The 27,138-nt window shown below is 36.6% G+C and overlaps 2 protein-coding genes across 6 annotated transcripts; both read left to right on the top strand.

The window, feature by feature from the left end:
• The first annotated feature begins 1,542 nt into the window (after window positions 1-1,542).
• LOC127431070 (inositol-trisphosphate 3-kinase C-like) lies at window positions 1,543-17,357 on the top strand. Its single transcript, XM_051681305.1, has 7 exons — window positions 1,543-2,455; window positions 11,941-12,040; window positions 12,769-12,982; window positions 13,887-14,091; window positions 14,583-14,684; window positions 14,787-14,858; window positions 15,996-17,357. The coding sequence occupies exons 1-7, from the start codon at window positions 2,057-2,059 to the stop codon at window positions 16,200-16,202; spliced, it is 1,299 nt and encodes a 432-aa protein (XP_051537265.1). The 5' UTR covers window positions 1,543-2,056; the 3' UTR covers window positions 16,203-17,357.
• Window positions 17,358-19,056: 1,699 nt separating this feature from the next.
• LOC127430797 (signal-induced proliferation-associated 1-like protein 1) lies at window positions 19,057-26,807 on the top strand. Of its 5 annotated transcripts, none has more exons than XM_051680870.1 (11): window positions 19,057-19,364; window positions 19,459-19,553; window positions 19,632-19,744; window positions 20,391-20,686; window positions 21,905-22,453; window positions 23,059-23,221; window positions 23,371-23,422; window positions 24,294-24,434; window positions 24,538-24,658; window positions 25,933-26,014; window positions 26,112-26,807. In XM_051680870.1, the coding sequence occupies exons 1-11, from the start codon at window positions 19,360-19,362 to the stop codon at window positions 26,256-26,258; spliced, it is 1,764 nt and encodes a 587-aa protein (XP_051536830.1). In that variant the 5' UTR covers window positions 19,057-19,359; the 3' UTR covers window positions 26,259-26,807. The 5 variants fall into 5 exon arrangements, with proteins under 5 accessions (XP_051536830.1, XP_051536828.1, XP_051536829.1 ...); XM_051680868.1 differs by having other exon boundaries at window positions 23,371-23,524; window positions 25,936-26,014; window positions 26,112-26,805; XM_051680869.1 differs by having other exon boundaries at window positions 19,057-19,346; window positions 23,371-23,524; window positions 26,112-26,803.
• The last annotated feature ends 331 nt before the right edge of the window (window positions 26,808-27,138 follow it).

The following is a 27,138-nucleotide window of genomic DNA, read 5'->3' as shown; positions in this document are numbered from 1 at the left end:
TACCTAATTTCAGTTCCGTATTTCATTGTTGTATTTCTGTTTTTTTTGTAATTCATTTTTGTATACGGCCCCATCGACCACTGTTTTTTATTTTATTTTTTATAAACAGCCGTCAGAATAAAACCCTCCCAAAATATTTTTGTATCCCGTGTTGTTTCTTTACAACTATCGGCAAACATTTATTTTTTTTTTATTTTTTTTTTGCTACTTTCACATTCAGCCAACAACTGGTTGGGGTAGGTCAAAGGTAGAGATTTATAGTAAAAAAGGACTTAAATATTGATCTGTTTCTCACCCACACCTATCATATTGCTTCAGATGATTTCATGGATTTAACAACTGGAGTCATTTGGATTACTTTATGCTGCCTTTATGTGCTTTCTGGACCTTCTGAGTTCTGGTCACCATTCACTTGCATTGTGAGGACCAACAGAGCTGAAATATTCTTCTAAATATCTTTTTTTGTGTGTGTGTGTGTTCTGCAGAAGAAAGAAAGTCACACATATCTGGGATGGCATGAGGGTGAGTAAATGAGAGAATTTTCATTTTTTGGGTGAACTATTCCTTTAAATACTTCTTGATAAAAAAACAAAAACATTTGCATATATTTATGTTTATCTGTAAATGGTCAAATCTGCTATGATGTAATTAAAAGCATATAAAGGTTTGGAACAACAGTCGGGTAAGTACATTTTCATTTTTGGGTGAACTATCCTGCAAGTGCCTTATCCATATGATGAAACAGCTGCCAACCTCAATTTTCCAGCACATGGACATTGTAATTGAAAATGCATTTTAAAAAGCATGTTAAAGGGATCCGTCTGTTTTTACATCCTTTACTTAAAGGTGCACTCAGTAATTTTTTTCCCCTTTAAAAAAGTTTTACTCCTAAAGTAATGAACTGTAAATTTAAGAAATCTGTATAAAATCATGACGACTCACATGAGATGAGGACTCTAGTCATATCAGTAAACTTATAAAAGCTGTTTATTCTACATTGGGCAGGGGTGCCCTCACGGAGGCTTCCATTTTAGAATCACATGACCAGCTGAATACTACTTCATCTCAGTAACAGTCTGGACACTTTCACTCTTGGATTAAATGAATCATGGCCGATTTTGAATAGTGAATTTCTACAATGGCATCTGTAACTGAAAACTATTGATTGTGAATGATGCTGCATCCACATAACTAGGAGTCGCTGTAAGTCCAAGATAACAATCAAAATGTTACTGGGTGCCTCTTTAATTGACGCTTCGCTAATCTCCGCTTGTTATATGTTCATTTGGAAATGAAGGCTGACACAGTTTAATCCATAACATGCTCTTCTCCAGATTTATTTAAAGATTATTTCTAAAAAAGGAAAGAAGAAAAAAGGTCACAATTACAAATGACCCGGCAACAACGTGTTTTACATTGTTTTGATTATTTTGATAAAATGCCGCTTAAAAGTACTCAAACACACATTACTCCTATAGGCTCTCATTGGAAAATAGCAAACGCTTATCAGAGTAATGGCGGCAGGGCAACAGTTGCTAAAACAGGATTGGTCAGAAAGGCTTTTAAGGCGGGGCTTAGCGAAGGGTCAATTTTAATCGTTTGTCTTGTTACAGGATCCTGTTTTCCTTTAGGTGGCGCTATAAATCTATTTTGTTGGGTTTTGACCAGAGTATTTCCAACCTCTGTTGCTTTAAAGAAAAGTAGGCGGGGCGAAACTTGGTTGTGTGCACGCTGTAACCCAAGGAGCTTTTGCTGAGCATCAATGAATGCTTGCACACTGTAGTGGAAAGAAGCATGAGCTTTGTTGATGCGTTAATAATTGTGAGTTCTTTATAAATCTTTTTGTAACTTTGAACGATGTGATCACGAAAAAAAAAACCTCAACGTTGATGGTGGCACGTACCGCGCATTGTTTGTTTTCTGCAGCTGCGCATCAGACTCAAGGTGCGCCAGTACACAGCGTGAGCCAGTTAAGCGTTGCTTTGGCCCTAATCTGGATAGAACTATCGCCTCTCTTCTGGCGATCTTATTGATCTCATAGATCAGAGGCAGCGTGATGACTAAAACGCCCGATACTCCAGCACCCTGTCCGTGTATGGATGAAATCCTCCCAGAGGAGCCCGTGGAGCAGCTCTCCAGACGCTCTCCTGCTCATGGCGGCGGTCGTGTGCCTGTTCCAGAACTGGTTGTGACATGTGAGCCTTGTGTCAGCCAGTGTGACCAGAGCCCCCACGGACCATGCTCGGGCTCTCATCCCGACGACGAGTCTATCTGCTCGGACAGTGGTCTCAGCGGCTCTCCCGCCTCCCTTGCGTTGCGAAAGCTCTCCAACACGTCCTCCACCGGCCTCTCGCCAGCGTCGTCTTTTGAAGAATGCGACGAGGATTTTATGGGATACAGTGACTATCAAGCACTGACGCGAGACGGTGGCGTGTGTCCATGTGAACCGTTCACGGTAAGAATCAAATGTAGTGTTTGTCTGCAAACACGTTTATTTGGTCTGTTCGCACTGGTTTTGGACACTTAAAAAAATGCCACAATTTCCACTAAAATATCAGTTCATGAATCATAAATTAAGCAGTATCACACGAGCAAGAATGCTGTTGTTCTGCAATCACGGCCATGCTGATATATGGAACAACAGCACGATTGCGAGTGTGATATTGGTTTTATAAAACAGTTCAACCAACAATTAAATGGTGTCATGGTATATACAGTTGTGCTCAAAAGTTTGCATACCCTGGCAGAAATTGTGAAATTTTGGCATTGATTTTGAAAATATGACTGATCATGCAAATAAACTGTCTTTTATTTAAGGATAGTGATACTATGAAGCCATTTATTATCACATAGTTGTTTGGCTCCTTTTTAAATCATAATGATAACAGAAATCACCCAAATGGCCCTGATCAAAAGTTTACATACCCTTGAATGTTTGGCCTTATTACAGACACACAGAGTGACACACGCAGGTTTAAATGGCAATTAAAGGTTAATTTCCCACACCTGTGGCTTTTAAAATTGCAATTAGTGTCTGTGTATAAGTAGTCAGTGAGTTTGTTAGCTCTCACGTAGATGCACTGAGCAGGCTAGATACTGAGCCATGGGGAGCAGAAAAGAACTGTCAAAAGACCTGCATAACAAGGTAATGGAACTTTATAAAGATGGAAAAGGATATAAAAAGATATCCAAAGCCTTGAAAATGCCAGTCAGTACTGTTCAATCACTTATTAAGAAGTGAAAAATTCGGGGACCAGAACTAACTGTTGCATAATGTGATATGCTTCAAAAAGTTAAATAGCTCTCAGAACCTTTTTATAATTGAACCCTTTAAAGTACTGTATTTATACAATAGTACTGAATGATTACCATATTCATGTGCCAAAGAATTCCTTGGTACTACCATAATACTGTAACTGTAGTATATTTTTGTGAAACGGATAGTTACCATCAGTGGTGGGCCGTGCATTAAAAGTCTAGGCCTTCAGTGTGATTCATGCCATTAAGAAAACACAGTTTCACAATGAAGAAGACACCCTATGCCTTTGGGCATCATACATTATGTCGCAACTAACTAGTAATACCAATTGACATTTTAAAAACACATCCACGCACGAAAGCCAGAACTTGAAACAACACTTAATGCTCAAACAAGCCTAATTTAAACTGCAGCATGACTGTTTTGTGAAATGAATGTCTCCCGAACAGACATTCAAAAATCTTAATTTTTCATATGAATCAACCGAGGTATTGATATTCCTACTTGATATCTCTGACCATAAATGCATTCCATTCCCCGATATTCGGAACTGCGATGCTCCCGTTAGCTTAGCAGGGGTTTGACTCTCATTAGAGATGTCTCCTAGCAACCCAACTGATAAACAATGCTGCAGCATTAGCATTAGTGCTTCAGGTGTTCGATTATCAAAAGAGATTATAATGTTTTATACACCTGTTTCTGCAGGCGTTTGTTAAACAAGCTTTAATATCATGTAATGTGGAAACAAACTCATTTATCGATATTACTTAATAAAGTGAATGTTTATCACTTACTTTGTATATCTCCCTGAGTGTCGACATGTTTGTGTGACATCATGCCCCTGCATCTCGGCGAAATCGGAGTTGAGAATTTCTGCACGAGCCTACAAGTTGTAATTCTGACTTCAAGATGCATTCCATTGCACTTTTCCTAGTAGGAAGATGTAAAATCTGACTTTCCGAGTTGAATGGAACGCAGCACTACTTTTCAAAACTTGATCCGACACTGAATGCTCAAGCAGCCTAATTTACACTTAGAAAACTCCTGATGTTGCTATAACAATGCAAAAAGCACTTACCAATTTACTTGAAGTGAAAATCAGTCCTCCTTTCATGATTAATAAATTAAGCAATCACACGATCATGCAGAACATCTCAGGTTTGTAAATCCATAAGGATGTCTTTCTCAATGGCAATAGCGGCAGTAATGGCAGTCGACTCGTCAGCAAGATCTTGCGCTCTTCGCTTTCAAATTACGTCACTTAAAGCGTGATTGTGTCACTCAAGGCCAGCTAGAAGGCCTCGACCGGGACATATCCTAAAGATCACACCCACCAAGAACAAATAAATCAATCTGATTGGCTGCTGAATCTGACAATCTGACTTTAGATGCGCATTCATTTGCACTGTTAAGGGATTCGGTGGAAATTCTGAAGGCCTGACGGGGTGGAGCTCAGACTCACGTGCTGCTTTGGGCATGTGATTTGTGAAACAGTTGTCACACTTTGTTTGTAAGCATCAAGGAATAAATTCTGACTGGATAAACTTTTCATTTTTCTCTGTTTGTTTGTAGATTAATTAAGAGTGGAAAGCGATTAAAAATACATAGGCAAAAAGGTGATTGATAATGAAAGGATGAAAAATATTTATTTATTTGGCATGTTAGGCCAAGGCTTTGCTGGCCCTGAGAATTTGCCACTGGTTACCATGGTACATTTTTGGAGGGATAACAGGATATTGCTTGCAAATGCACTGCATAAATGTAAATTTGTGAACAGGTGTATGCTGCAAGTCAGAAATATGCAGTTGTTGAGTAACATTCTTGTGATATCTGATTAACATTTACCATAAGGTAATGAGATCTGTGTTGTGTAGTCTCCATGGGTTACCAGTATTGATCTAAAGAGATAAATAGTCTTCACATATTTTTTTAATAGTGAAAGACCAATGTATCGGTCCGGCCGATTAATCGGCCGTCATCTGGCCATTCTTCAAGCAATGGTCAATAACCATGTTTGCTTGGCCGATTTTTTTTTTTTCTTTTTCTCAGTTTTTTCTTTTCACGTTCATGCACATTTAAGTAAATATTGCATAAAATAAGTTTGTTTTACTTTTGAAATTTTGTGCACATCTGATTTGCTGTTGTTAATGCAGCTAGATTATAACGTGATTGCTCGTGACTTATTGAATTATAATATATGTGTCACTGTGCATTTCTTATAATATATTAATATAATATTAAAAATAAAAATATTTTAAAATATCTAAAAATCCTTTTAAAAAGATGCATTCACCTGAGAAGCAGCATAAGATATATAGACTTAATAATCGGTTAAGAGCTAATGTTTAATCGTTGCCGAATAATCATTAGATTAATCGATTATCAAAATAATTGTTAGTTGCAGCCCTACTGGAGATCATAGGCATTATAATTATATTTAAAGGAATATTCCGGGTTCAGTCCCCCAGCCACTGGGGGTTGCGTCAGGAAGGGCATCCAGTGTAAATCCTGTTCCAAGTCAAATATGCAGATCATGGATGATGTGGCGACCCCTAACGGCAGCAACCGAAAGAAGAAAGGAATATTCCAGGTTCAGTACAAGTTAAACTCAGTCGACAGCATTTGTAGCATAATGTTGATTACCACAAATATTAATTTTGACTTGCCCCTCCTTTTCTTAAAAAAAAACAAAAAAACAAGCAAAAATCTGTTTTACAGTGAGGCACTTAAAATAGATGGGGGCCAATTTTTGAACGTTAAAATCGGGTCTGATACCGCGCTCACGTACCTGTACTCATACTTGTAAAAATGCACGATACCAAAAACCTATACCATCTGACGTACGAATGTCATTACATAAACATTCAGCCCACAAATTAAAATCACGTTATGTCTTAGTAAGATTATTTAACAGGAAAAGCTGCGATTTAATGAGATAAATATATAGTTTACATGTCATTTAAATGTGAGCGCTTGTGAATATGTGGAGATAGTGTTGTGCTTACTCCAGCTGTTCATATCTTTTAAAGCTCCTCCTTGGCTCATACAGGGAAAATACCATCATGAGCATTGCACACTCTGTTTGTAGCAGATGACATTAAACGTGGTTTAATGATTACTTTGAGTCACGTAGCGACCGGCCTTTCCAGAGTGGGAAGCTGCCTTCATAATGTCAGTGCTCCTTGGTCAAAACAACACAAACACTTCAAAATAAAAGCTCTGTCAAAATTCTAGGTCAGTTTATTGGAAAAAAGTATGACAGAAATATATCACTACTGTAAAGTTATGTAATATTCACTGTAATACTACTATAATAATATGGCAGGGTATGAAATTAGTGGGTAATTTGCTCGTCATCTACCCGCAACTGTGGCAGTCAATCTGTAATAAGTCTCGGAGTGACAAATGACACAAAACGCCGTTAGACACAAATATGTGCATTTGAAGAAGCACACTTGATCATATTTTGGAAAACAGACGAAAGTGAAGGCGTTGATGCGCATCTCTGATTCGCTGTGTGTTTAGAGGTTTATTGGCGCTCGCACAGTGTACGCGTATGACGAGTTCTCACTATTTCTTCTCTGTCCGTAATCTGGGAACAATTTGCAGGAATATTGACTTCTGTGAGAAAGCTGAATATGATCTCAGACCATCTCAGGATGTAAGGACATTGGGATGACAGGTGAATTGTCATACGTATGTGTCATAATTCAGTAGCTACAACCTCAGAAATGGTTCTTGAACAAGAAGTTTCTCTTCTGTGCTTGTCTACTCTTTAGCCTCTATTGAATGTAACATTCCTCAACTCTATAGGACAGCTGTTAAATAGAACATCTGATTCACTTGCGTTTTTCACCAGACCTTTTTTTTTTTTTTTTTTACATAGACTACTAATCAAAAGAAATATTTTGCAACATTGCAGAAGCTCCATGAAGCCCAGAACGTCAGCCAAAGGAGAGTTGTCAGCTTAATTAAAGATTTGATCTTTGGGGAATAGCCAACACCTATGCAAAGCAGGAGGACTGAAAAGTGTCTAATAATAATGTTTATTGCATCATATCTCTTATTTTAACTTATTTATTTCTATGGCCATTTAATTTTTCATTGTATCAATATGACATATTAAGGTAAATTATTTATAATTAACTTAATAATTGTTCAAAAATGAATAGGCCTAGTTATTGTACCTGTAATAATGTAACTAAGTATTAAGCTAAATGTAAATGCACAAATATTGACTCATAACAGGTGTGGAAAGGTGCACATTTTATTATATTCATGATGAAATTAGGCACAGAATAGAGGTCCACTCTTTTTCACCAAGGTCCACTCATTTGGAGATTTCTGGCCTAGCCTCTGGTATCTAACATCTGTGATGCTCTGTTATGCAGCAATTTATTTGACAAAACATTACTCCAGTGTTGTATTTTGGATTGTGCTGTGAGGTTCATTATATAAGCACTTCAATTGATAAAAAAATAATACAATATTATGTTGAAAATTAATTGTTATATTTTAATTTGACTAACGTTTTATTGAATTAATTTATTTAAACACCTTTTTGATGATAACATTTAAATAAACTATTGATATGGAGTTCTAGAAAAAAAACCCAAAAAATAAAAAAACGGGTATCGGACTGTATCGGCGAGTACCAAAAATTAGGTATAGGTAGGCTACTAGTTCTCAAAAAAAATAAATAAATAAATAAATAAAAAATGGTATCAGGACATCTCTAGTTAAAATACTCACTTTTTCAAAATGATCGACAAAAGACAAACAATATGCATGTAAACATGATTTTAGTGTGACAAAATTACTTGCTAACCTTTTCTGTGTGAAGTAAAGTTATAGCCAATTTTACAACTTCATTGCCATGATGATATAATGTCAGCAAACCCTAAAATGATTGTAAAAATTAAGATTTAAACAACTTTACAGCTCAAATAATGCATTACTTTTAACAGAAGAATTAATGTTAGTGCTTTTAATTTATTTCTTAAGAAAAGGACGGACGAGTCTTTTTTTTTTTTTTTTTTTTTGTGGTAGTCAACATTATGCAACAAATGTTGTCGATTGAGCTTAACTTGTGTTGAATCCGGAATATACATTTAAGCTATAACTTCCCAAAAATTTCAGACAGTATGGAAAATGCTAATAAAAACAAAGGAGTTATTTGTAGATTCTGTTCACCCTGTGCTATATTGAAAGCACTACAACACATTATTTGATGTTTTACCATGTTAATTTTTTTAATTTTTTTGTACACCTTTCAATTCAGATAATTGCAACATGCTCCAAAAACATTGGCACAGTCGCACGTTTACCATTGTGTAAAATAATTTCTTCTAATAACAGTTATTAAGTGTTTGCACACTGAAGACATATGTTTGTTAAATTCAGCAAGCAGAATGTCTCCCCATTCATCCATTATGCAGGTCTTCAGCTGTACTGCTGTACCATTGTAAGGGGCCTTCGTTGATGTATTGTGTGATTCCTATAATGCACCACACATTCTCATTTGGAGACAAGTTAGGACAGCTGGCAGGCCAATCTAGCACCCACACACTCTGCTGACACAGCCATGCTCTTGAAATCCAGGCAGTATGTGGTCTGGCGTTGTCCTGCTGGGAAAACACGTCTTCAGACGTCACTGTCTTAAAAACCGTTCATCTGTAATGGATATATACACTCACCGAGCACTTTACTAGGTACAACTACATTTCTTTGTATTATCTAATCAGCCAGTCATGTGGCAGCAATGCAATGCATAAAATCAGGCAGATATGGGTCAGGAGCTTCAGTTAATGTTCAAATCAACCATCAGAATTGGGAAAAAAATGTGATGTCATTTATTTCCACCCTTGCAAGATTGTTGGTGCCAAACGGGCTTGTTTGAGTATTTCTGTAACTGCTGATCTCCTGGGACGCACATCAGTCTCTAGAGTTTACTCAGAATGATACCAAAAACAAAAAACATCCAGTGAGCAGCAGTTCTGTGGACAGAAACGCCTTGATGATGAGAGAGGTCAACGGAGAATGGCCAGACTGGTTTGAGAGGCCAGAAAGGCTATGGTAACTCATAGCCCTTTTCCACCGAAATGGCGGCGGTTCTCGTGCCAAGCCTGTGCTCCGCTGGTTCACGGCCGGGGCAATCTGGAGCCTGTCATAAACTGGCTGCGCTTTTCCACTGTCTTGAGAGCCGAATGATGATGTAACAGGCTACGTGGTAGTTTTAAGTGACTACCTTGCCTGCCCACAAACCAACATGGCGCGTCACAGTGTTTGTATGCAGCTTTTACTCTTGTTTTTTTAGGACATATTTAAACATACGGAGTAATGCAGTCCAAAGTTATTACGTTGCTCAACAAGATTGCTAAAGATGACAGGTAAAGTAATTATTTTATGTGAATTATGGCTAAACTTGCTAAGTTCTGTAAACTGTAATAGTGAAATTGTTATAACCATTGGTGTAGCAGATGATTATATTTGGATTTTTGCCATAGCATATAATATTATGTTTACATCTTAAATGAGAATCCCATCGGTTTACTCAACAGATAGCCGCAATCTTCCTAACTTAGTGAGTAGCTGATTGAAAATTCCCTTACTGATCAAAACAATGCACAAAATAAGATAACAGTGTAAGGAAAGCTGACAAAGTTGGCAAAGGTAATAACTTCCTGATATCAGCTGCAGAGGACACCAGCAGCGATTCTGTGTTTGTCTCAAGTGTGACTAACTGAATTCAATGTCCCAGTTAGATAGTTGGCTGGTCTACGTCCCAGTACAAATCATCATTGCTCCGTCCACTGCCGCTTTTGTTTAGGTCCTTCTTATGGTCCTTGCACTCCCTGAAGTGTTTTACAGTTTGTTGATGATTTGGTCAGTTGTCTGGTTTTATAACAGTATTACTGTAGTTTCTATATAGTAAACATGATTTTACTATATATTGTAACCATGACAGTAACCATGTTTATATTGTGATCTAAAAGCTTATACTTAAATGCTTGAATATAGTGTTGTAAACAAATATAAATTGCACATAGGTATGGTTTACAAAACTGAAATTTTAATTGATTTTTATTAAATACATGAATAGGACCATTTAGTTAAGAAAAGTTCACAAGTGGCCAGCTTATATGGGAACTTCAATACTATTTAAAAAGCATCTCAGACGGCACTGATAAAAGAAGTTATCTTAAATATAAGATAGTTTTGATCTTTTAAAATTTTTGGTCATTACATAATTCCCATACTTCCACTCGTACAGTAACCATGATTATATTGTGGTTACTATGATTTTACTACAAATGCCATGGTTAAACTATGTTTACCAAATAGATTAGTCTTTGGATTTGGCAGTAATCTTTTTTTTTTTTTTGTTTGTTTCTGAACAAAACAAATACCAGATCGTACCAAAACCGTGATACAAACCGAACCGTGAAAAATTCGAACTGATACACCCCTTATATATTCATGTACTGCCTTCCAGACACAGTCTTTTCCAGGGAGGTCCCTGAATTTTCCATCAGGACAATGTTAAACCACATATTACCCATAGCTGTGTCAGCAGAGAGTGCGGGTGCTAGATTGGACTGCCTGCAGTCCTGACCTGTCTCCAACTGAGAATGTGTGCCGCATTATATGAATATGGCAACGCACAATAAGGCAACGAAGGCCCAGTGCAATTGCGCAGCTAAAGATCTGCATAATGGATGAATGGGGGAAAATGCTGCTTGCTAAATTAAACAAATTTGTGTCTTCAGTGCCCAAACATTTAATAAATGTTATTTGAAAAAATGGTAAACAGTGGTAAACACTCGACTGTTCCAACTTTTTGCAGTCATCTGATTTGAAACGAGTATATATTTAAAATAATAATAATAATAATAATAAATTCTCAAGGTAAAACATATGTTTTAAAATTGTAAAACAATAACAAATAATGTTTTGATGTAGTGCTTTCAATATAGCAAGGGGTGAATAGATTTTACAAATCACTCCTTTTTCGTTTTTTATTTGCATTTTCTATACTATCCCAACTTTTGAGTAATTAGGGTTGTATATCACACAAGCAAGAGTGTTGTTGTACATGAGTGTTATTGTATAATATCAGCATGGCTGTGATTCGGCTGTTGATGAAGGTCTACTTTGGTTTACTTTTGTTCCAACAATGGAAATAGTTTAAAAAGAGCCAAAGCAGTGTCAACCTTTGCATCTTAAATGTTGGGACTGATTTTAAGTTGGGATAGTCTTGCTTGTGAGTGGATGGACTGGCTTCTTTGTTTTATTTGGCAGCAAATCAAGTGCTGTCTGTAAATGTTTCATGAAGTGCCCTTACAAGATTAGCTAATTCTTAATCACAGTCTCTCGGTATTGCTTGATGACTTTGTTTAGTCCAAGATTGTCGTCAATGATTTGCCACATGAGGAAAAACTCAACCTGTGGTTAATATGGAAGAGGGAGTTGCCCGTTGGAGCCTGAAATCGAACAAATGCACTCAATGCCCCAGTGCTGTTCGTTGGGTAACAAAACAAAAGGCAAGAAAAGCAGTCTCGGATGACCCTTGTACCAAACCATTGCATCTTGTGCAGTTTTTGCAGCTGCAGTTGTAGCGTGGTAACTAACATGTTGATCTCATTTGCATGTTTGTTTATCTCACCTCTCCCCCTTCAAAGACTGATCTGTGGAAGAAGTCAAAAAATATGGTGAACTGGTCTACCCTTTCAGTGCCGGTGAAAAAGCGCTCTCCCTGGGTGCAGGTGGTCGGCCATGCAGGTTTGTTTATCTATTAGATGGCTTTTTGAAGTTGTTGTTTAACTTTTGTTTGAAGTACTATGGTATTTATTTTGACATGTGTTTGATCTTTTGAAAGCTGTGGGTTGAATTTAAATTATTCTTTTCACACCTCTCAAAATTGTACTTCCAAACCAAAGATCAAATACACTAGCAGCCAAAAGTTTGGACACACTTGAATGAATTTGTTTCTCATGATCTAAAAAAAATCATGAGAAGCTTTTTGATCTAAAAGCTTATACTTAAATGCTTGAATATAGTGTTGTAAACAAATATAAATTGCACCTAGGTATGGTTTACAAAACTGAAATTTTAATTAAATTTTTATTAAAAACACGAATAGCACCATTTAGTTAAGAAAAGTTCACAAGTGGCCAGCTTATATGGGAACTTCAATGCTATTTAAAAAGCAATTTTTGGACGTTACATAATTCCCATACTTCTACTCGTATTGTTTCATAGTTTTATTGACTTCACTAACATGAGAAAAATGGTAATCATAAAGAATGAGTAAGTGCGTTTATACTTTTGACTTGCAGTGTACACTTTCAGATTTGTATCTTGCTCTTTCTCCATAATTGCTTTATCCTCATCACATTTGAAGTACATAATGCATCTAAAGCTATTGATTCTCTTTTCTCAAGGTTTTTATTGCTGTTCTGGGTGATTCCCTTTTATATGACTTGGCATGTTTTTGTCTGGTACTCCAGGAAACTTTCAGACGGACAGTGATGGAAGACTGCTGAAGAAGTACTGCGAGTGTGAGCAGCAGTGTTTTCTGCAGCTCATGAGCGACTCGCTGCGGCCCTTCGTTCCCGGCTACTATGGCGTGACTCAGCGAGATGAGCAGGATTACATCCTCATGGACGACCTGCTCGTTGACTTTGACTCTCCCTGCATCATGGACTGCAAAATGGGAAGCCGGTGAGGACTTGTATGAAGCTGTGAAGTTGTCCAAACTAGTGTTATCACGATACCAAAATTTCAGTAGTCTGTAAGGATACCAGAGAAATTTCACGGTTCTCGATACCAATTTTGATACCAGAGCAAAAATATGCTAATATGGTAATATGCTATTGAACACACTCCATTAGCCTATTTGAAGTTCAGTTTCAATGTAAATAATAAAATAAATAAATGCATGTTTCCTTTCTCAATTAAGTATGCATTGCTTAAGTGTATTTAAGTAGGGCCCAATCTGCTTTATTTTTTACCAAATCCTTATTTCCTTTTTTCCTTTTTTTTTTTCTTCTCCATTAGTGTCTAATCAAATTAATTCTTAAAACTTTTCACAATGAAAAAAATTGAACATTTATTTTCAACATTAAATTTTTTTTTTAAACAGCACTCTTGCTTTTTAATATATTGCTTAATATGTATTATTTATTAATAATTATTTATTATTAATATTGCTAAAGTGAATATTATATTTTACTATACAGTTGTAATATATTTCTGTTGCAATTCAGGCGTCTTGCTTTTTATTTTGAACCGGTACTGCATAAACACTGTTATCGTGTGATCTTTTTTATTTTAGTACTGACTTGGTACCGATGTACTTTTACTTTTGACAACACTAGTCCAGACGCAAACTATTGGCATAAGTCTGGTCCACATTTTGACTAAGAACTGCCCACTTAGAGAAGAGATTGACTGATCAACATGTAAAGAGAACAGTCACAGGATTTTTTTGTTTTATTATGTGTAGTTAAGGGGTGAGTTGTCCAGTTATACCTGTTCTTGTATACTATATAAAATTATATACAATTACAATTTCTATACCAAATATTTATCCCTGTGGTAATGTTAACTGGTATACATGCTTTAGGACTTACCTGGAGGAGGAGTTGAGGAAGGCCCGGGAGTGTCCTCAGCCACGCAAGGACATGTATGAAAAAATGATTGCAGTGGACCCGGATGCCCCCACTGCTGAGGAGCAAGTTGAGCAGGCAGTACTCAAAACCAGATACATGCAGTGGAGAGAAACTCTCAGCTCAACGGCTACCATGGGTTTTCGCATTGAGGGCATCAAGGTAAATGTGAATATAATCAACGTGTGCTACAGGTAACTTATGAATGCATACATAGGTCAATAAATCCTGCTTTACAAGCCAATAGTGGTTGTAGATGATAATAGAATGATATACCAGTCAGGGCAAATAAATGGGCCAATAGTTGTCAATTTTGAGATTATGCACATTGGCAGAATTATTAACAGAAGTGGTCATTCCACTTGGTGTCCGTTCCAAAATCAACAATCTTGTCGCATTTTTTGTTTCAAATATTTTTCAGTGAATTTTGACTAAATATTGTGTAAAATAAGTGTTCATTTAATTAATTTTGTGTAAATCGTATTTGCTCATAAAAATTTTATTAGATATGTATCAGCCATCGGCCACCCTGCTCTATAGACATCGGTGTCAGCCATTAAAAGTCCCTCACTGAACGACCACTAGTTGTAGATGCTTTCTTTTGTTTTTCGACTTTATGTATGATATTGTCTGACAATTGTACTTGTCTACAGAAATCAGATGGAAATTGTAACACCAACTTCAAGAGAACAAAGTATAAAGATGAGGTGATCCAAGCTCTAGAGGACTTTGTGGACAACAATATGCTAATCTTGGTATGAATTTGCATCTCTTAATCATTCATTAATTTGTAAACTATTTTGTAATAATAATAAAAAGTCAATTGTTTGTAACTGTTTTGGCTCTTCTGGTCACAGAGAAGCTACCAACAGCAGTTAAAGGAACTACGGGTCGTACTGGAAAAATCTGATTTCTTCAAAGCACATGAGGTGAGATGCATTTGACTTTTGATCAGAGATGGGAAATGTAAGGAATTTAACTATTCCTCTTAGCGATTCCATTAATGAATCTTTTTGGACTTTTGAGGAATAAATATTTGGAAATAAGGTAAAATATCACTAATTACAACAAAACCCATAACGTGCATCTTTAACTACATGCTGTCATTCAAATGTCTTTCCAGTAATTACTTCACAAGTCTTAAGTAGACTACACAAAACACAGTTACAATTCTTTGATTTAGAGTAGGACATGATGAAATGAATGACTTGCAATTCAAGTTTTTGCTTCTCTAAAAGAACCAGCTTTTTTTTTTATCCCCTTTTCTCCCAATTTGGAATGCCCAATTCCCACTACTTAGTAGGTCCTCGTGGTGGCGTGGTTACTCACCTCATTCCGGGTGGCGGAGGACAAGTCTCAGTTGCCTCCGCTTCTGAGACAGTCAATCCACGCAGCTTATTATGTGGCTCGTTGTGCATGACACCATGGAGACTCCGCATGTGGAGGCTCATGCTGCTCTCCGCGATCCACGCACAACTTACCACACGCCCCATTGAGAGCAAGAACCACTAATCACGAGGAGGGTACCCCATGTGACTCTACCCTCCCTAGCAGCTGGGCCAATTTGGTTGCTCCAAAGACCTGGCTGGAGTCACTCAGCACACCCTGGATTCGAACTCGCTCAGGCCCCCAAAAGAACCGGCTTTTAAGAGTAATTTGTTCGCGAGGTTGCGGCGGATGTCTTGTGATTTAGATTCAATAGAACTGACTCGAGTCATACATTTGAGAATCGGGGCTACACTGGTAGCGCTGTAGAGGTTGCGCTGTGTTTCACGCTGTAGATTCAAAAACGGACTCGTTAGAGACATTCTTTGAGGAATTGGACTTCACCGGTTGTGCTGTATGTTTCATGCTGTAGATGAAAAAGAGCTGACTCGTTAGAGTCATTCGTCCGGGAATTGGACTAAACTGATTGCGCTGTATATTTCGCACAGCTAATTAGTAGCAGTGTTGTGGTGATGAATATCAGTGCAGGGAACACTGAGCATATTTTAATATTGAATTTTTTACTGTTGATTTTAAGATTACAGCTGTAATAACCATAGCTTTGCTATATTTTTCTGCAGGTGGTGGGAAGCTCCTTATTATTTGTCCATGACCAGACTGGTAAGGCTGGAATCTGGATGATAGACTTTGGAAAAACTGTGCCCATGCCGGACCCTCTCACCCTGGACCACCGCAGCCCGTGGGTGGAGGGCAACAGAGAAGATGGGTACCTCTGGGGCTTGGACAATTTAATTGACATCCTGACCAACATGCTCCCCGAGAAATGAAAGACATTATGGATATAATCTTCAAAATTGTCATTTTCTGCACCCCATTTTTGGGAGACCACATCTGTGATTCCCCTATATGCCTTCATAAAAAATAAGCTATGGTAGGAGGAAAAGTACAGATGGATTGAGCTTTTATAACCACATCTAAGCCTGTGAATTGACCTGCTGATGTTGTGTGCCTCTCCTTATTTTGTCGTTTTCATTTATATTGGAACATCTGTAAATTTTTTGCCATGTATTTTACATTGTAAATACTATAGGTTATTTAAGTTTCTTAATTCGATTTGATTTTATGTGTCACGGGTTGAGCAAACGGCTAGCTAGCTTTGGAAAAATTAACCCTACACACGAAAATCATACCGTTGTTATGACAGGTATATAAAGGTACATGAACAGGATTGTTTCCATCTTAAAGTGAATACTAATGAAAATCTGGACCATCATATTCTGTTTGTGATAGTGGCCAGATATTTTTCCCTTCTTAGTTTGATGACCAAATGAACTAATTTGATTTGGTAGGGATGAACACAATTTGAGTACTTAAACTCTTATAATGTGCTAAACTATTGCTGGATCAAAACAAAAAAGAACAAACACCTCTAATATATGGTGCTCAGTCAGTTCATATTCATGCTGTGCTTCAGCCTGTGCTTTTTAGTGCTAACTTGCAAAGCTCCCATTGCAATGTCAATATGTGTAATTGTTTTGTAAAATTCAGTTTTATATTTGCTAAAGCACAATGTTTAATTCACATCTTGCACATTAATTTACTGTAACATTCCTGTGTTGTTAAAAATGTCATGCAAGCGTAAACTGTTCGAGGTGAATACTGTATGTCATTATTTAAACCGCCAAACAGCCCCTGTTAATACCAAATATATGGCTGCCACAAGAGTGACCTATCCAACTTCAGAATTTTTGAGCCAGTACTTGTATGCACAAATTCAGAGTTTGCACTGTTAATTTGATATCCCATTGTGTTTTATACTGTATAACAATCACATAAGATGATGTTCTACACTACTTGTGATCATTATTTTGGGAGCTTTGGCTTTTTGGCTAGATCGGTTTTGCAGTTCTGGTAACTTACTGGGTCGCTGTGATAATTTTGTAAAGGTGTTGACTGTCGGAATAATAAACAGACATTTGTTAGCACGATGCAATAGTTCTTTAGATCTTTCAAAACCATACAAAGGTATAAAAGAATACTATCTACAAGGGATAGAGACTATGAAAATGTTATATTTGTTTCTTGTACTGCACTTTGTATTCCTTATTTTATGGACATCCCTTTAAAAATCATCAATCAACAAAACTTTGTAGAAGACAATAAAGGTAGGATATTCTAGGATGTTTTCCAAACTGAAAAGAAAAATATCACTCCTAAAATATGATTTGCTTTAATCAGACTGAAAAATAAATGCTTGACTAATTTTCAGTTTATGACCTAATTGCTAGCCAATTCAAATGCAGAATATCAAACAATAAAATAATTTAAAAAAGAAATAAGATAAAACCATTTTTATTAGTACAATACATTTCATTTGAGATTTTTTTTTTTTTTTCCATGCTGCTGTTTTGTTTTTTTAACCTTTTGAAGTGCTTAACAGTGTGGCATTAGATTGGAAGTATAAACGTGGCTCATGAGCTCACATTCAGGGGACAAATCTACAGTACATTATAAAACCATAATAAAAAGGGGTGACTTGTCATTTGGGCAACACTTTATCATTGAAATCAATTGCAAAAAAAGTGTCCAATTTACCTCAATTCAGCATAGTTAACAAAACTTGCAAAGGCAGTTTGTACTCTAAATGAAGAGATCTGGGCTGCATTTCCCAAAAGCTTTGCAAACTTAAGTTGATCATAGAAACCATTGGCGCCAGTGGTTTCTATGATCTACTTAGGCTTATGATGCTTCTGGGAAATGCAGCCCTGGTCTGTTCCTTTGCCAAAAGTGTTACAGTATGTGCCACTCTCATAGAGATGTGTGTGCCATGCTGTTAGGGTAGATCATTAGCAGTAGACCTAGTAGGGGCCCCTAGAAACCAGAGGCAGGTGCGTTTATAGAATTCCAGTGTACTAGTCTTGGGACATCAGCAGACTAGTTAAGCCAGTTAGACTAGTTCAAGGCCTGTTCTGAGCAAACCTTGCAAAACACATGGCCAAAATATTTTCTTTAAGACTGTGGAAGTGCCTTAAAGGGTTTATCTCTTCCCGGAATCACAAAGGCTTCTCAGAATCAGCCATTTCTGTGTGACGTACTTTGTACTGTTAGCCTGTGCTCTGATTTCAGTAGGCTAAACTAACTTTAACTGGCCTACAAGATACCAAACTGTTTAGATCTGACAGTGTGAGATTTTAGAGTGTGACTAAAGAAATACAAAAGCTTACATACACATTTTTATGAAGTTAGTAAGTTGTACAATATATTTTTGTGAAAGAAATATAATTATAAACAGCTCTCAACATTCTCCAAAGTTTTAGCATTTACAGTACATTGATATGTTTTAAAAAGTGATGGCAAATAATAGTAAGCTAAAAAAAAAAAAACATTAATCATAATGAAGTTTAGATTGCACTTCAATAATGCCTTTTTTTTATATGTGCAAGTAACAGATTTATACTTTCAATAAGGTTTATAATATACTGAAAGCCATGTCAGTCTTATATTTTTATGCTCTTTAACTTATTGCCATGCACATAACAGCGTTATGTTGCCTGGAGCAAACAAGCACAGCACTGACAACAGCCAACAGACCAGACAACACAATCCCATCCTCTGTTCCATTCAGCTGCTGTAGAGCCCACACAGTTATTCCCTTGCTCTCTCTCGGCTAGCTCAGTTGAATTGGAGCATTCTGCACCATCGTTTGGTCCTCCTAATACACAGAGATTTCTGATGACTTAAACGCATTGAGAACGATTTTCAAATGAAACTGAAAAAGTTTAGACATTATCTTGCAAACTATCTTTTTAGTTGCTTTTACTATCTTGCTTTAATTTATAAGTAAATTAAAGTTGGTGAGGAAAAACATGGAATCCGAGAAGATGGCTGTGTTATTCTGGTGATCTGGATTATTCAATGTCTACAACTCCTCCATAGACACCACCTCTACACTTTCCCAGTTCTGATTTCAGGTATACCAGCCTAATGAGGTAAGATTAAAAAAAAAAAATCATTACAGTCTTCTTCTCTGATATAATGACCTCTTTCCTCTTTTGCCAATTCTTATGATCATTCACATTGTAGCTCCCCCATGGAAGACAGCCATAACATCTTAGATTGGACTTCAAGTGAGCATGTTGAATTCACAAGATTAAACCCTTCCAGAACAAACAACACAGGTCTGGTCGCAAGACATAATGAGCAATGTGTATGTCATTTTGCTTAGTGTAGTTTGCCTCTGAAATCTTTCATTTCAGAAGGAGAGTGGCATATGGTAACAGCCACTTGCTCATTGCTTGGCAGGGAGAGAAGAGGCCAGAAGGAGAGCCTGCAGGACCAAAGTTTGGTCTCCTACAACAGTTTGACAAGAGTGAGTTTGCTTTTAATTGGCCTTTTTTCCTCATTAAAAAAGTTTTATTCTTAATGAAATTAATTGTAATTTTAAAAAACGTGTATAAAATCATAACCACTCACATGAGATGTGAGCAAAGACTCCAGTTTTATTATACATGGAGGGTACCCTTATGGGGGCAATACTATTTGCTTAATCTCAGTAACTACCCTGTTACTGGACATTTTCCTTCATGGATTAAATTAAGCATAACTGACTGTGAATAGTGAAGTTACTTCAATGGCATCGGTAACTGAAAACTATTGCGTGCGAATCATGCCTTTTTCAAATATTCAAGAATAAATCTTGAGACGTGCATTCTGTTGATTAAACTATTTGTCAGGCTTCATTCCCAAATGTATACATGTAGGCTATTACATCAGTAAATATACATCTGCTCCAAGGTAAAGATGCTTTGCAAAGTCACACTTCATTCCTGCCTATATCAATGTTATATTATAATATCAAAATAATATAAATTTCAACATCAAATTAGAAAGTATCTTACAAAAGGATACTGACTAGTGCTTTTGAAAGGTAAGTAACAAATCAAAGCATTCAGGAGATTTGAGGTGTACCGTAAATTAAAGTTATCATTAAATGAAATCTTCTTTTTATCTTATAGACACATTTTCTCCAGCCAAATAGAGAATCAAGTGCATTTTCACCCTACACTAATGACTTCTGGTTGAGTAGTAGAGTTGCCAAGAACATTGCTGAGTCTCCCAGGAATGGTCCTAAACTGCATCCGCTGACACAGCCAGGCTTCTACAGTCCACAGATCCCAAGATCCAAACATTGTGAAACTGGGCATTTTACAAAAAAAGTTTCAAAAGGATCCTTTCCTTCAAACAACATAAAGGAGTTCTATGCTCACACATTACCTCTTCTATGTGCCAAGACTCCTGTTCTCAAACTCAGGTGAGATCTATTAAATTATACCAAAATATATATATATATATATATATATATATATATATATATATATATATATATATATATATACTGAAATATACAGTGGATATAATGTATAATTCTGTACTGTATATTTCATATGTCATCATTTACTCAATCCAAACCTATATGACTTACTTTCTTCCATAGAGCACAAAAGGAGGAATTACAATGAATGAGACTGCCGCTTTTAAGCTTAAAAAAGGACGCAAAAGCACCATTAAAGTATCGTAAAAGTGGACCAAACAACTTGTGTGCTATATTCCAAGACATCTAATGTCAGACATTAGATTTTGTGTGAGAAAGACACTGAAATTTAAGTTCCTTTCCAGTGAGGTGTTAACTTCAGAATACCTGTGACCGAATCATTGAGTCAGTGAGTTAAATATATAGCCTAATCAAAGCTAGGAGAGCTTGGTTGGATGTCAAGATTTTCAGTGAATAACAATTTAAATTTCAGTCTGCTCCTTACATAAAGCTTGTATGACTTCAAAAGAGTTGGAATTTAGCGTAAGTCGTATGGACTACTTTTATTGAATCCTTCTGAAGCTTGAAAGCTAGAGTTCCCATTTGTTGTAATTGCGAATAAACGTGTTACCAGTACATTCTTCAAAATTGCATCCTTTTTGTTCAATGGAAAAAAGAAAGTCGTGTGGGTTTGTAACAACATAAGGGTGTCAATGACAGTATTTTCATTTCTGAGTGGACTAACCCTGTTTCCCTCCATATTCCCCCATATACAACATTCACACAGAGTACAGACCCCTTACACATACATACCCCCTTCTTTCCCTGTTTGCCCCATATAAAATAGAGTAGGGGTCCCATGGGGAGGGGTGGGACAGTCAGTAAAAAGTGGGGCATTCCCACCACTAAGTTCTCCCTGACCCTAAATTCAACCAATAATTTTCAGTCAGTGTCTGTCACTGGAGTCCTAAAACTGATTTGCTGCAAAAATGTTAGCGAAATAGCAAAAAGGGACGAGATAGTATTGGTCAGAATCAAACTATTCAAAAATGGCTTGGATATTTCGAAATGGAAGGAAATGACTGTTACTTTGTTAACATGGGTCTGTCTTTGTGTCTGCATTGTGTGTCCTTTTGCAATGTATGTACCGCTTATATATTTGTGTGTTTGTACGTATCTGCAATTTGTGTGTCTGTGGTCTTTGTGTTTTATTTCTAGCCCCTTGTGCTGCAAGCCACAAGAGGTTAAAACTTCTGTTGTGGAAAAGCCTTTGATTTCACAAACTTCACCAAACTCAAGTCAACCCAGCAAGAAAGATCTCAGCTTGCTCCAGCGAAGAGGGAATCATGACAACAAGAACCAGGACCAGAATTGGTCCAGTTTGCAGGAGCCCAATATAAAACTTGTGTGGAGTCCTGGTCAACCGTCATTCAGCCTACATCAGTCTGCACAAATCCAGAATTTATTCAGTGAGAATATTTCTACCAAGGATCAACTTTCTATTAACACGCATCTGTTCCCTGAACTCCAGTCTAGACCAGACGGCTCTGCAACATTCAGTCCAAGTTTGCGAAAGACAAGTCAAGATGGATTTAGCCTGAGTGTTGACAGTATCACTGAACCCTATCAGGGTGACCCCAACCAGCCCTGTCAACTTTATGCCGGCCCGACTATACCTAAATGCAGCGAAACACAAAAGAAGCTACAATACACACAACATCGAGAAGACAGTGATGTCAGAAACAGCAACAAAAACAATGTAATAAGGTGAGCAGTTATATCTGTATGTGAAAAATACTTAACATTTAATGTAGCATTTTTAGAACAAAAGCCGAAGTGCGAAAATGTTTAAAATTGTGGAGAGCAAAATTGTGTAACCAAAAAATAAATAAAATAAATGGTATATCCATATATCAGTATATCCGCTTCGCGTTGGGTGGTTCTTCGCCTATTAAAATCGTGTAACACACACCTAGCCGTGGATTTTCCCATATATATATATATATATATATATATATATATATATATATATATATATATATATATATATATATATATATATACTGTTATAAGATTAACCATGATTAATACATGCTGTAAAATTTTTTTTTGCTTATGACACCTAATGCATAAATTCATTTTTAATTAACCAGTTTTCTTTACATTTGTGCAAAACTTTGCTCTCCACATTTTAAATGTTTTTTTTTTTTTTTTTTTTTTTTTTTTGCCATTCTGCTGTTCTGTTGCTGTTCTGTTGTTCTGAAAATGCTACACAAAACAAACAGCTAAACAAAAGTAATTTTCTAAAATGGACTATGTCAGTTTGTTTTGCTGTTTGATTCTGTGGCCATGGCTTAGCATATATTTTTCAGTCAGGTGGACGTGAATTCCAAAAATGTTTTTGGTCAGCCTCGAGTGATTGCATCACTGCGAGCAGCATGCTCCCCCCAGCCCGTTCGGAAGAGCACAGTGGTAGAGGACCTGAAAAAACTTATCGTGATGGATGACACAGAGGACAACGCCCAGGGTGACTCAGTACGTTGTCTATTCAGCTTTTACTGTATTCAGCAATATGGCCCTAATCAACAATAATGTGGAAAAAGCATAGTATTGTTCTATTGAGTTTTGGTATGTGAGCAGCAGTGTTGCTATGTTGCATTGTTGTGTTTGCTGTCTCTTTCCAGTCATGTCCTCAACAAACACAGGCGGAGCTTTGCAGCAAGTCACAAATGTCAGGTTCATGCAACAGTCCTTTGTTATCTAGTACTACTCACCAGTCATACCCAGAGTCCCCAGCACTCACACCAATCCATCTCTCCATGCAAACATATCCCACAGGCAAGCATTATTAGTTCTTCTATAGAGGGTTAAAAGCATAACTTCATAGGGTAAACAGTTTCAGTTCTTGAACATTATACAATATAATAATCGTAATGTTGATTATTCTACTGTTGTTCACATACAGTGGCCCCAAAATGTATTTTGACACTTTTTGTCACATCCAGTGCAGTATGTCACACTTAAAATATCTGATTGTCATTTCATTAGATTCAAAATATCACAGCAAGTGGCATCTATAAGCAAATGCTGACATTCTTTAGTAAGAGCTTACTTACATTTTCTGAGCCATTTTGCAATGGCTTTAAGGAAACTTGTTTCAAGTAGATTTTTAATGGCTGTATGAACTCAGTTCCCTCTCAAGTTCACACAGGTGTCATAGCAGAATAACCACAGGTGAAGTACATCACATTAAAGATAGATATGTTTCAACCAGAAACTATCCATATACGTTTTTGTCTTTTTTAACAATATATCTATTGTGTTACCTTTTCAAATCTTACCAAGTTATATTGTGAAATATTTTGCTTTAAGTGATTTAGTGTTATATTCTTAAAATGCCATTGGTTTGATATTTTGTTACATAATGCAAAAACACATTATAGGTGTTAATTGTTCAAGTACTTTTACACTTTTACTTATGCACTGTTTAGTCTGATGGTGGTGTAAATTGCTTTTCAGCTAGTATAGCCTCAGCTTAAAGCACTTTTTAAGGGTTGTAAGCAACCACAAAACAGTAAATGGGCGTTCACTGTTTGTCTTTCCCCAGAATGCTGGGCAATGCCTGAACAGACTGAATTTGACCTTTGGGACAAAGACCATCAGACTGATCCTGAAATTATGCCTCTTCCAAGCACTGCCTGTGATCTTGATTGGAATAGTCTAGTTCAGGCAGCCCAAGCCTATGAGAGTAAGTAACGAAGAACAAGGCCTAAATATGAAGTCAAGATGGTCCACATATGTTAGATGTCCATAAAAAATGAATTACTTAATTATTACAATATTTTTTACAGCACGAAGAATGGCAACCCTTCTGTCAGAAATGAGTCCTGTACCAAGCAGGCCAGACATGCCATCCCACGAGACTTGCAAGATCCACCATTTCAGTGCCTATTGCAGTGGAGAGGATACAGAGTAAGTGGGGAAGTTTCTTTGGTTGATCCGTTTAGTCATTTAATACAGTTTTGATTGAGCATCATAAAGGAATATTTCAGGTTCAGTACAAGTTAAGTTCAATCAACAGCATTTGTGGCACAATGTTGACTACCACAAAAATACATTTGACTAGTCCGTTCTTTTCTTTAAAAAAAAAAAAAAAGAAGAAGAAAAAAGAAAGAATCGAGGTTACAGTGAGGCACTTACAATGGAAGTGAATGGGGCCAATTTTTGAAGGGATTAACGACTGTAATGTGAAGCTTATAATTTTATAAAAGCACTTATTATAATTAATTATTCTGTTAAAAGTCTTTCTAGCAAGACAATCCACTGGCGGCCATCTTTGGAACGCTCTCGTGAGGCTATTTCCAGTCATGACAGTGCAGCTCCTATCTACTTGAATGGAGGAAGACCAAAATCTCAACAACGGTTGGTCAAGATTACGATCAAAGAACATATTTCAAATTAGCAATAAAATATGACAATACTGGTATTATAAATTGTGATTCTTTACCTCATATTACGCAAAAAAATAAATAAAATAAAATAAAATAAAAAAAAAAAAACGCAATTTTTCCGGCTTGTATAGCTTCTGCACATGCGCGTTTTAGAGTTGATTGACAGGTGATGTCTGTATCTTAAAGGTGATTGGCTATTTTAACTGTAAGACGGGACTTCCTTTCTACATCCGTTGGGCACTCAGTGCTTCTTGGTTGACCGTTCCAATTTCTCCCATTCATTTTAATAGAAGTGCTATAACTTAACAGAAAAGGTTAGTAACCGTTTTTATCACACACAAAAAACCTTGTTATTGCCCATATTGTTTATGACAGGTGGCTACACTTTTAAACTGTGAGTATTTTAACGTTTATGGATTGGTTCCATTCTCTTCTATTTTTATTTTTTTTAAAAAGGAAGGGCAAGTCAAAATAATTTTTTGTAGTACTCTTGTATTGAACCAGGTATGTTCCTTTAATTTTCAATGATCAGCAAGGAATCAATTACTCACCCTCATGTTATTACAGATGTGTACGACTTTCTCTCTTCTGTGGAACATGAAAGGAGATTTTAGGCTTAATGTTAGCATCAGTCACTATATTCACTTTTGTTGTACGGAAAAAGTGGCAATGAAAGGCTACTGTAACATTCTGCCAAACATCTTTCGTATTACACAGAATAGAGGAAGTCATTTGGGGTTTGGAACAACATAAGTATGAAAAAAAGGCCATATTTAAATTTTTATTTCTTTTTAGCAGTGACGTGTTCATCAACATTACCAACCAACTCTCTCACCTGGAAGGGATGCTTAGGCGACTTAGTAGTGATCTACTGAGGGTGAGACTCATTTAGCAGTTAATAAATGTGAGAGGTGTATGCTACTTCCTCATGACATGCTCATTTTCACCATGTGTTTCTCTGTCCTCTGACTCAGGAGAAAAGAGACAAGGTGGCTCTGCTGGCAGAAGTGTTGAAGCTTCGCATTTGCAACCAACATCTGAAAGAAGAGTCCCTCTGTGCAATTGAACGACTACACAAAATCAGCAAAATTTTAAACACAACACCTGGAGGTGTTGAGTAATTCAGGATTGGCAGATTACAAATCCATATATGCAAAAGTATGTCATGTATAATTGATATGATTACACATAATCCACAAAAAATGCAAACAAATTGAACTTTTAATCAAAGTTAACTGCACAGTAAACCAGAACATGGTTCATAAGGCACTTATAAGGCTTCTTATTGAATAACTGGTTTAGACAGTAAAAAAGTCCATAAAACGTTTTAATATGAAACATTATAATAAATATATAAATAAATACAGATACTTAACGGTTCCCATGTATTATAATTAAGTAATAAAAGTGACCATGTAAAGTCATTTTAGAAGAAGGTGTGCTTTGGAAAATCTGTCTTATAAAAAAAATTTAAAAAAATAATTCTTAAACCATACAAAATCTCTACAAATGTAAACACAGTAATGTAATCACAGTAGAACAGTTAAAATATATTTAACACCACCATAAATTTGTTTAGTAATTTAAAATGCTGTATAAAATGCCTGAGATGCAATTATTTGTAATCACAACAGTGATTAATGTTAATAAAACTGTTTCAGACTAAAACGCAGTTGTTAAAAAGATTAGTAGTCTGTTTGGTTTGTTGTTCTTGGACATTGGTGACTATTGCTCACAGAATTGGAAATAACATGAATCAAGTATATTTTCTCAGTGGCTAAATAAAGTGCAAGACCGCCGTTTGACAGCAGCATAAAGGTCTCTATGGGCCAGTAACATATACAGGGGACTGGGGATGCATTCTTTTGCATTTATTTCTCCCTCGTGTACTTCAGCGCGCACATTACGGTTCTGTTGGCGACTGAAGAGCCAGGCTTTCAGGCTGAAAGAGGAAATAGGGAGAGGTTTGTATGATATTGCTCTGCAACAGAGAGATTGCGT

Source organism: Myxocyprinus asiaticus, chromosome 40 (assembly GCF_019703515.2).
Source record: "Myxocyprinus asiaticus isolate MX2 ecotype Aquarium Trade chromosome 40, UBuf_Myxa_2, whole genome shotgun sequence".
NCBI classification, from domain to species: Eukaryota; Metazoa; Chordata; class Actinopteri; order Cypriniformes; family Catostomidae; genus Myxocyprinus; species Myxocyprinus asiaticus.
The sequence above is the reverse complement of the archived record's forward strand: the minus strand, read 5'-3'. Positions and strand labels throughout refer to the sequence as shown.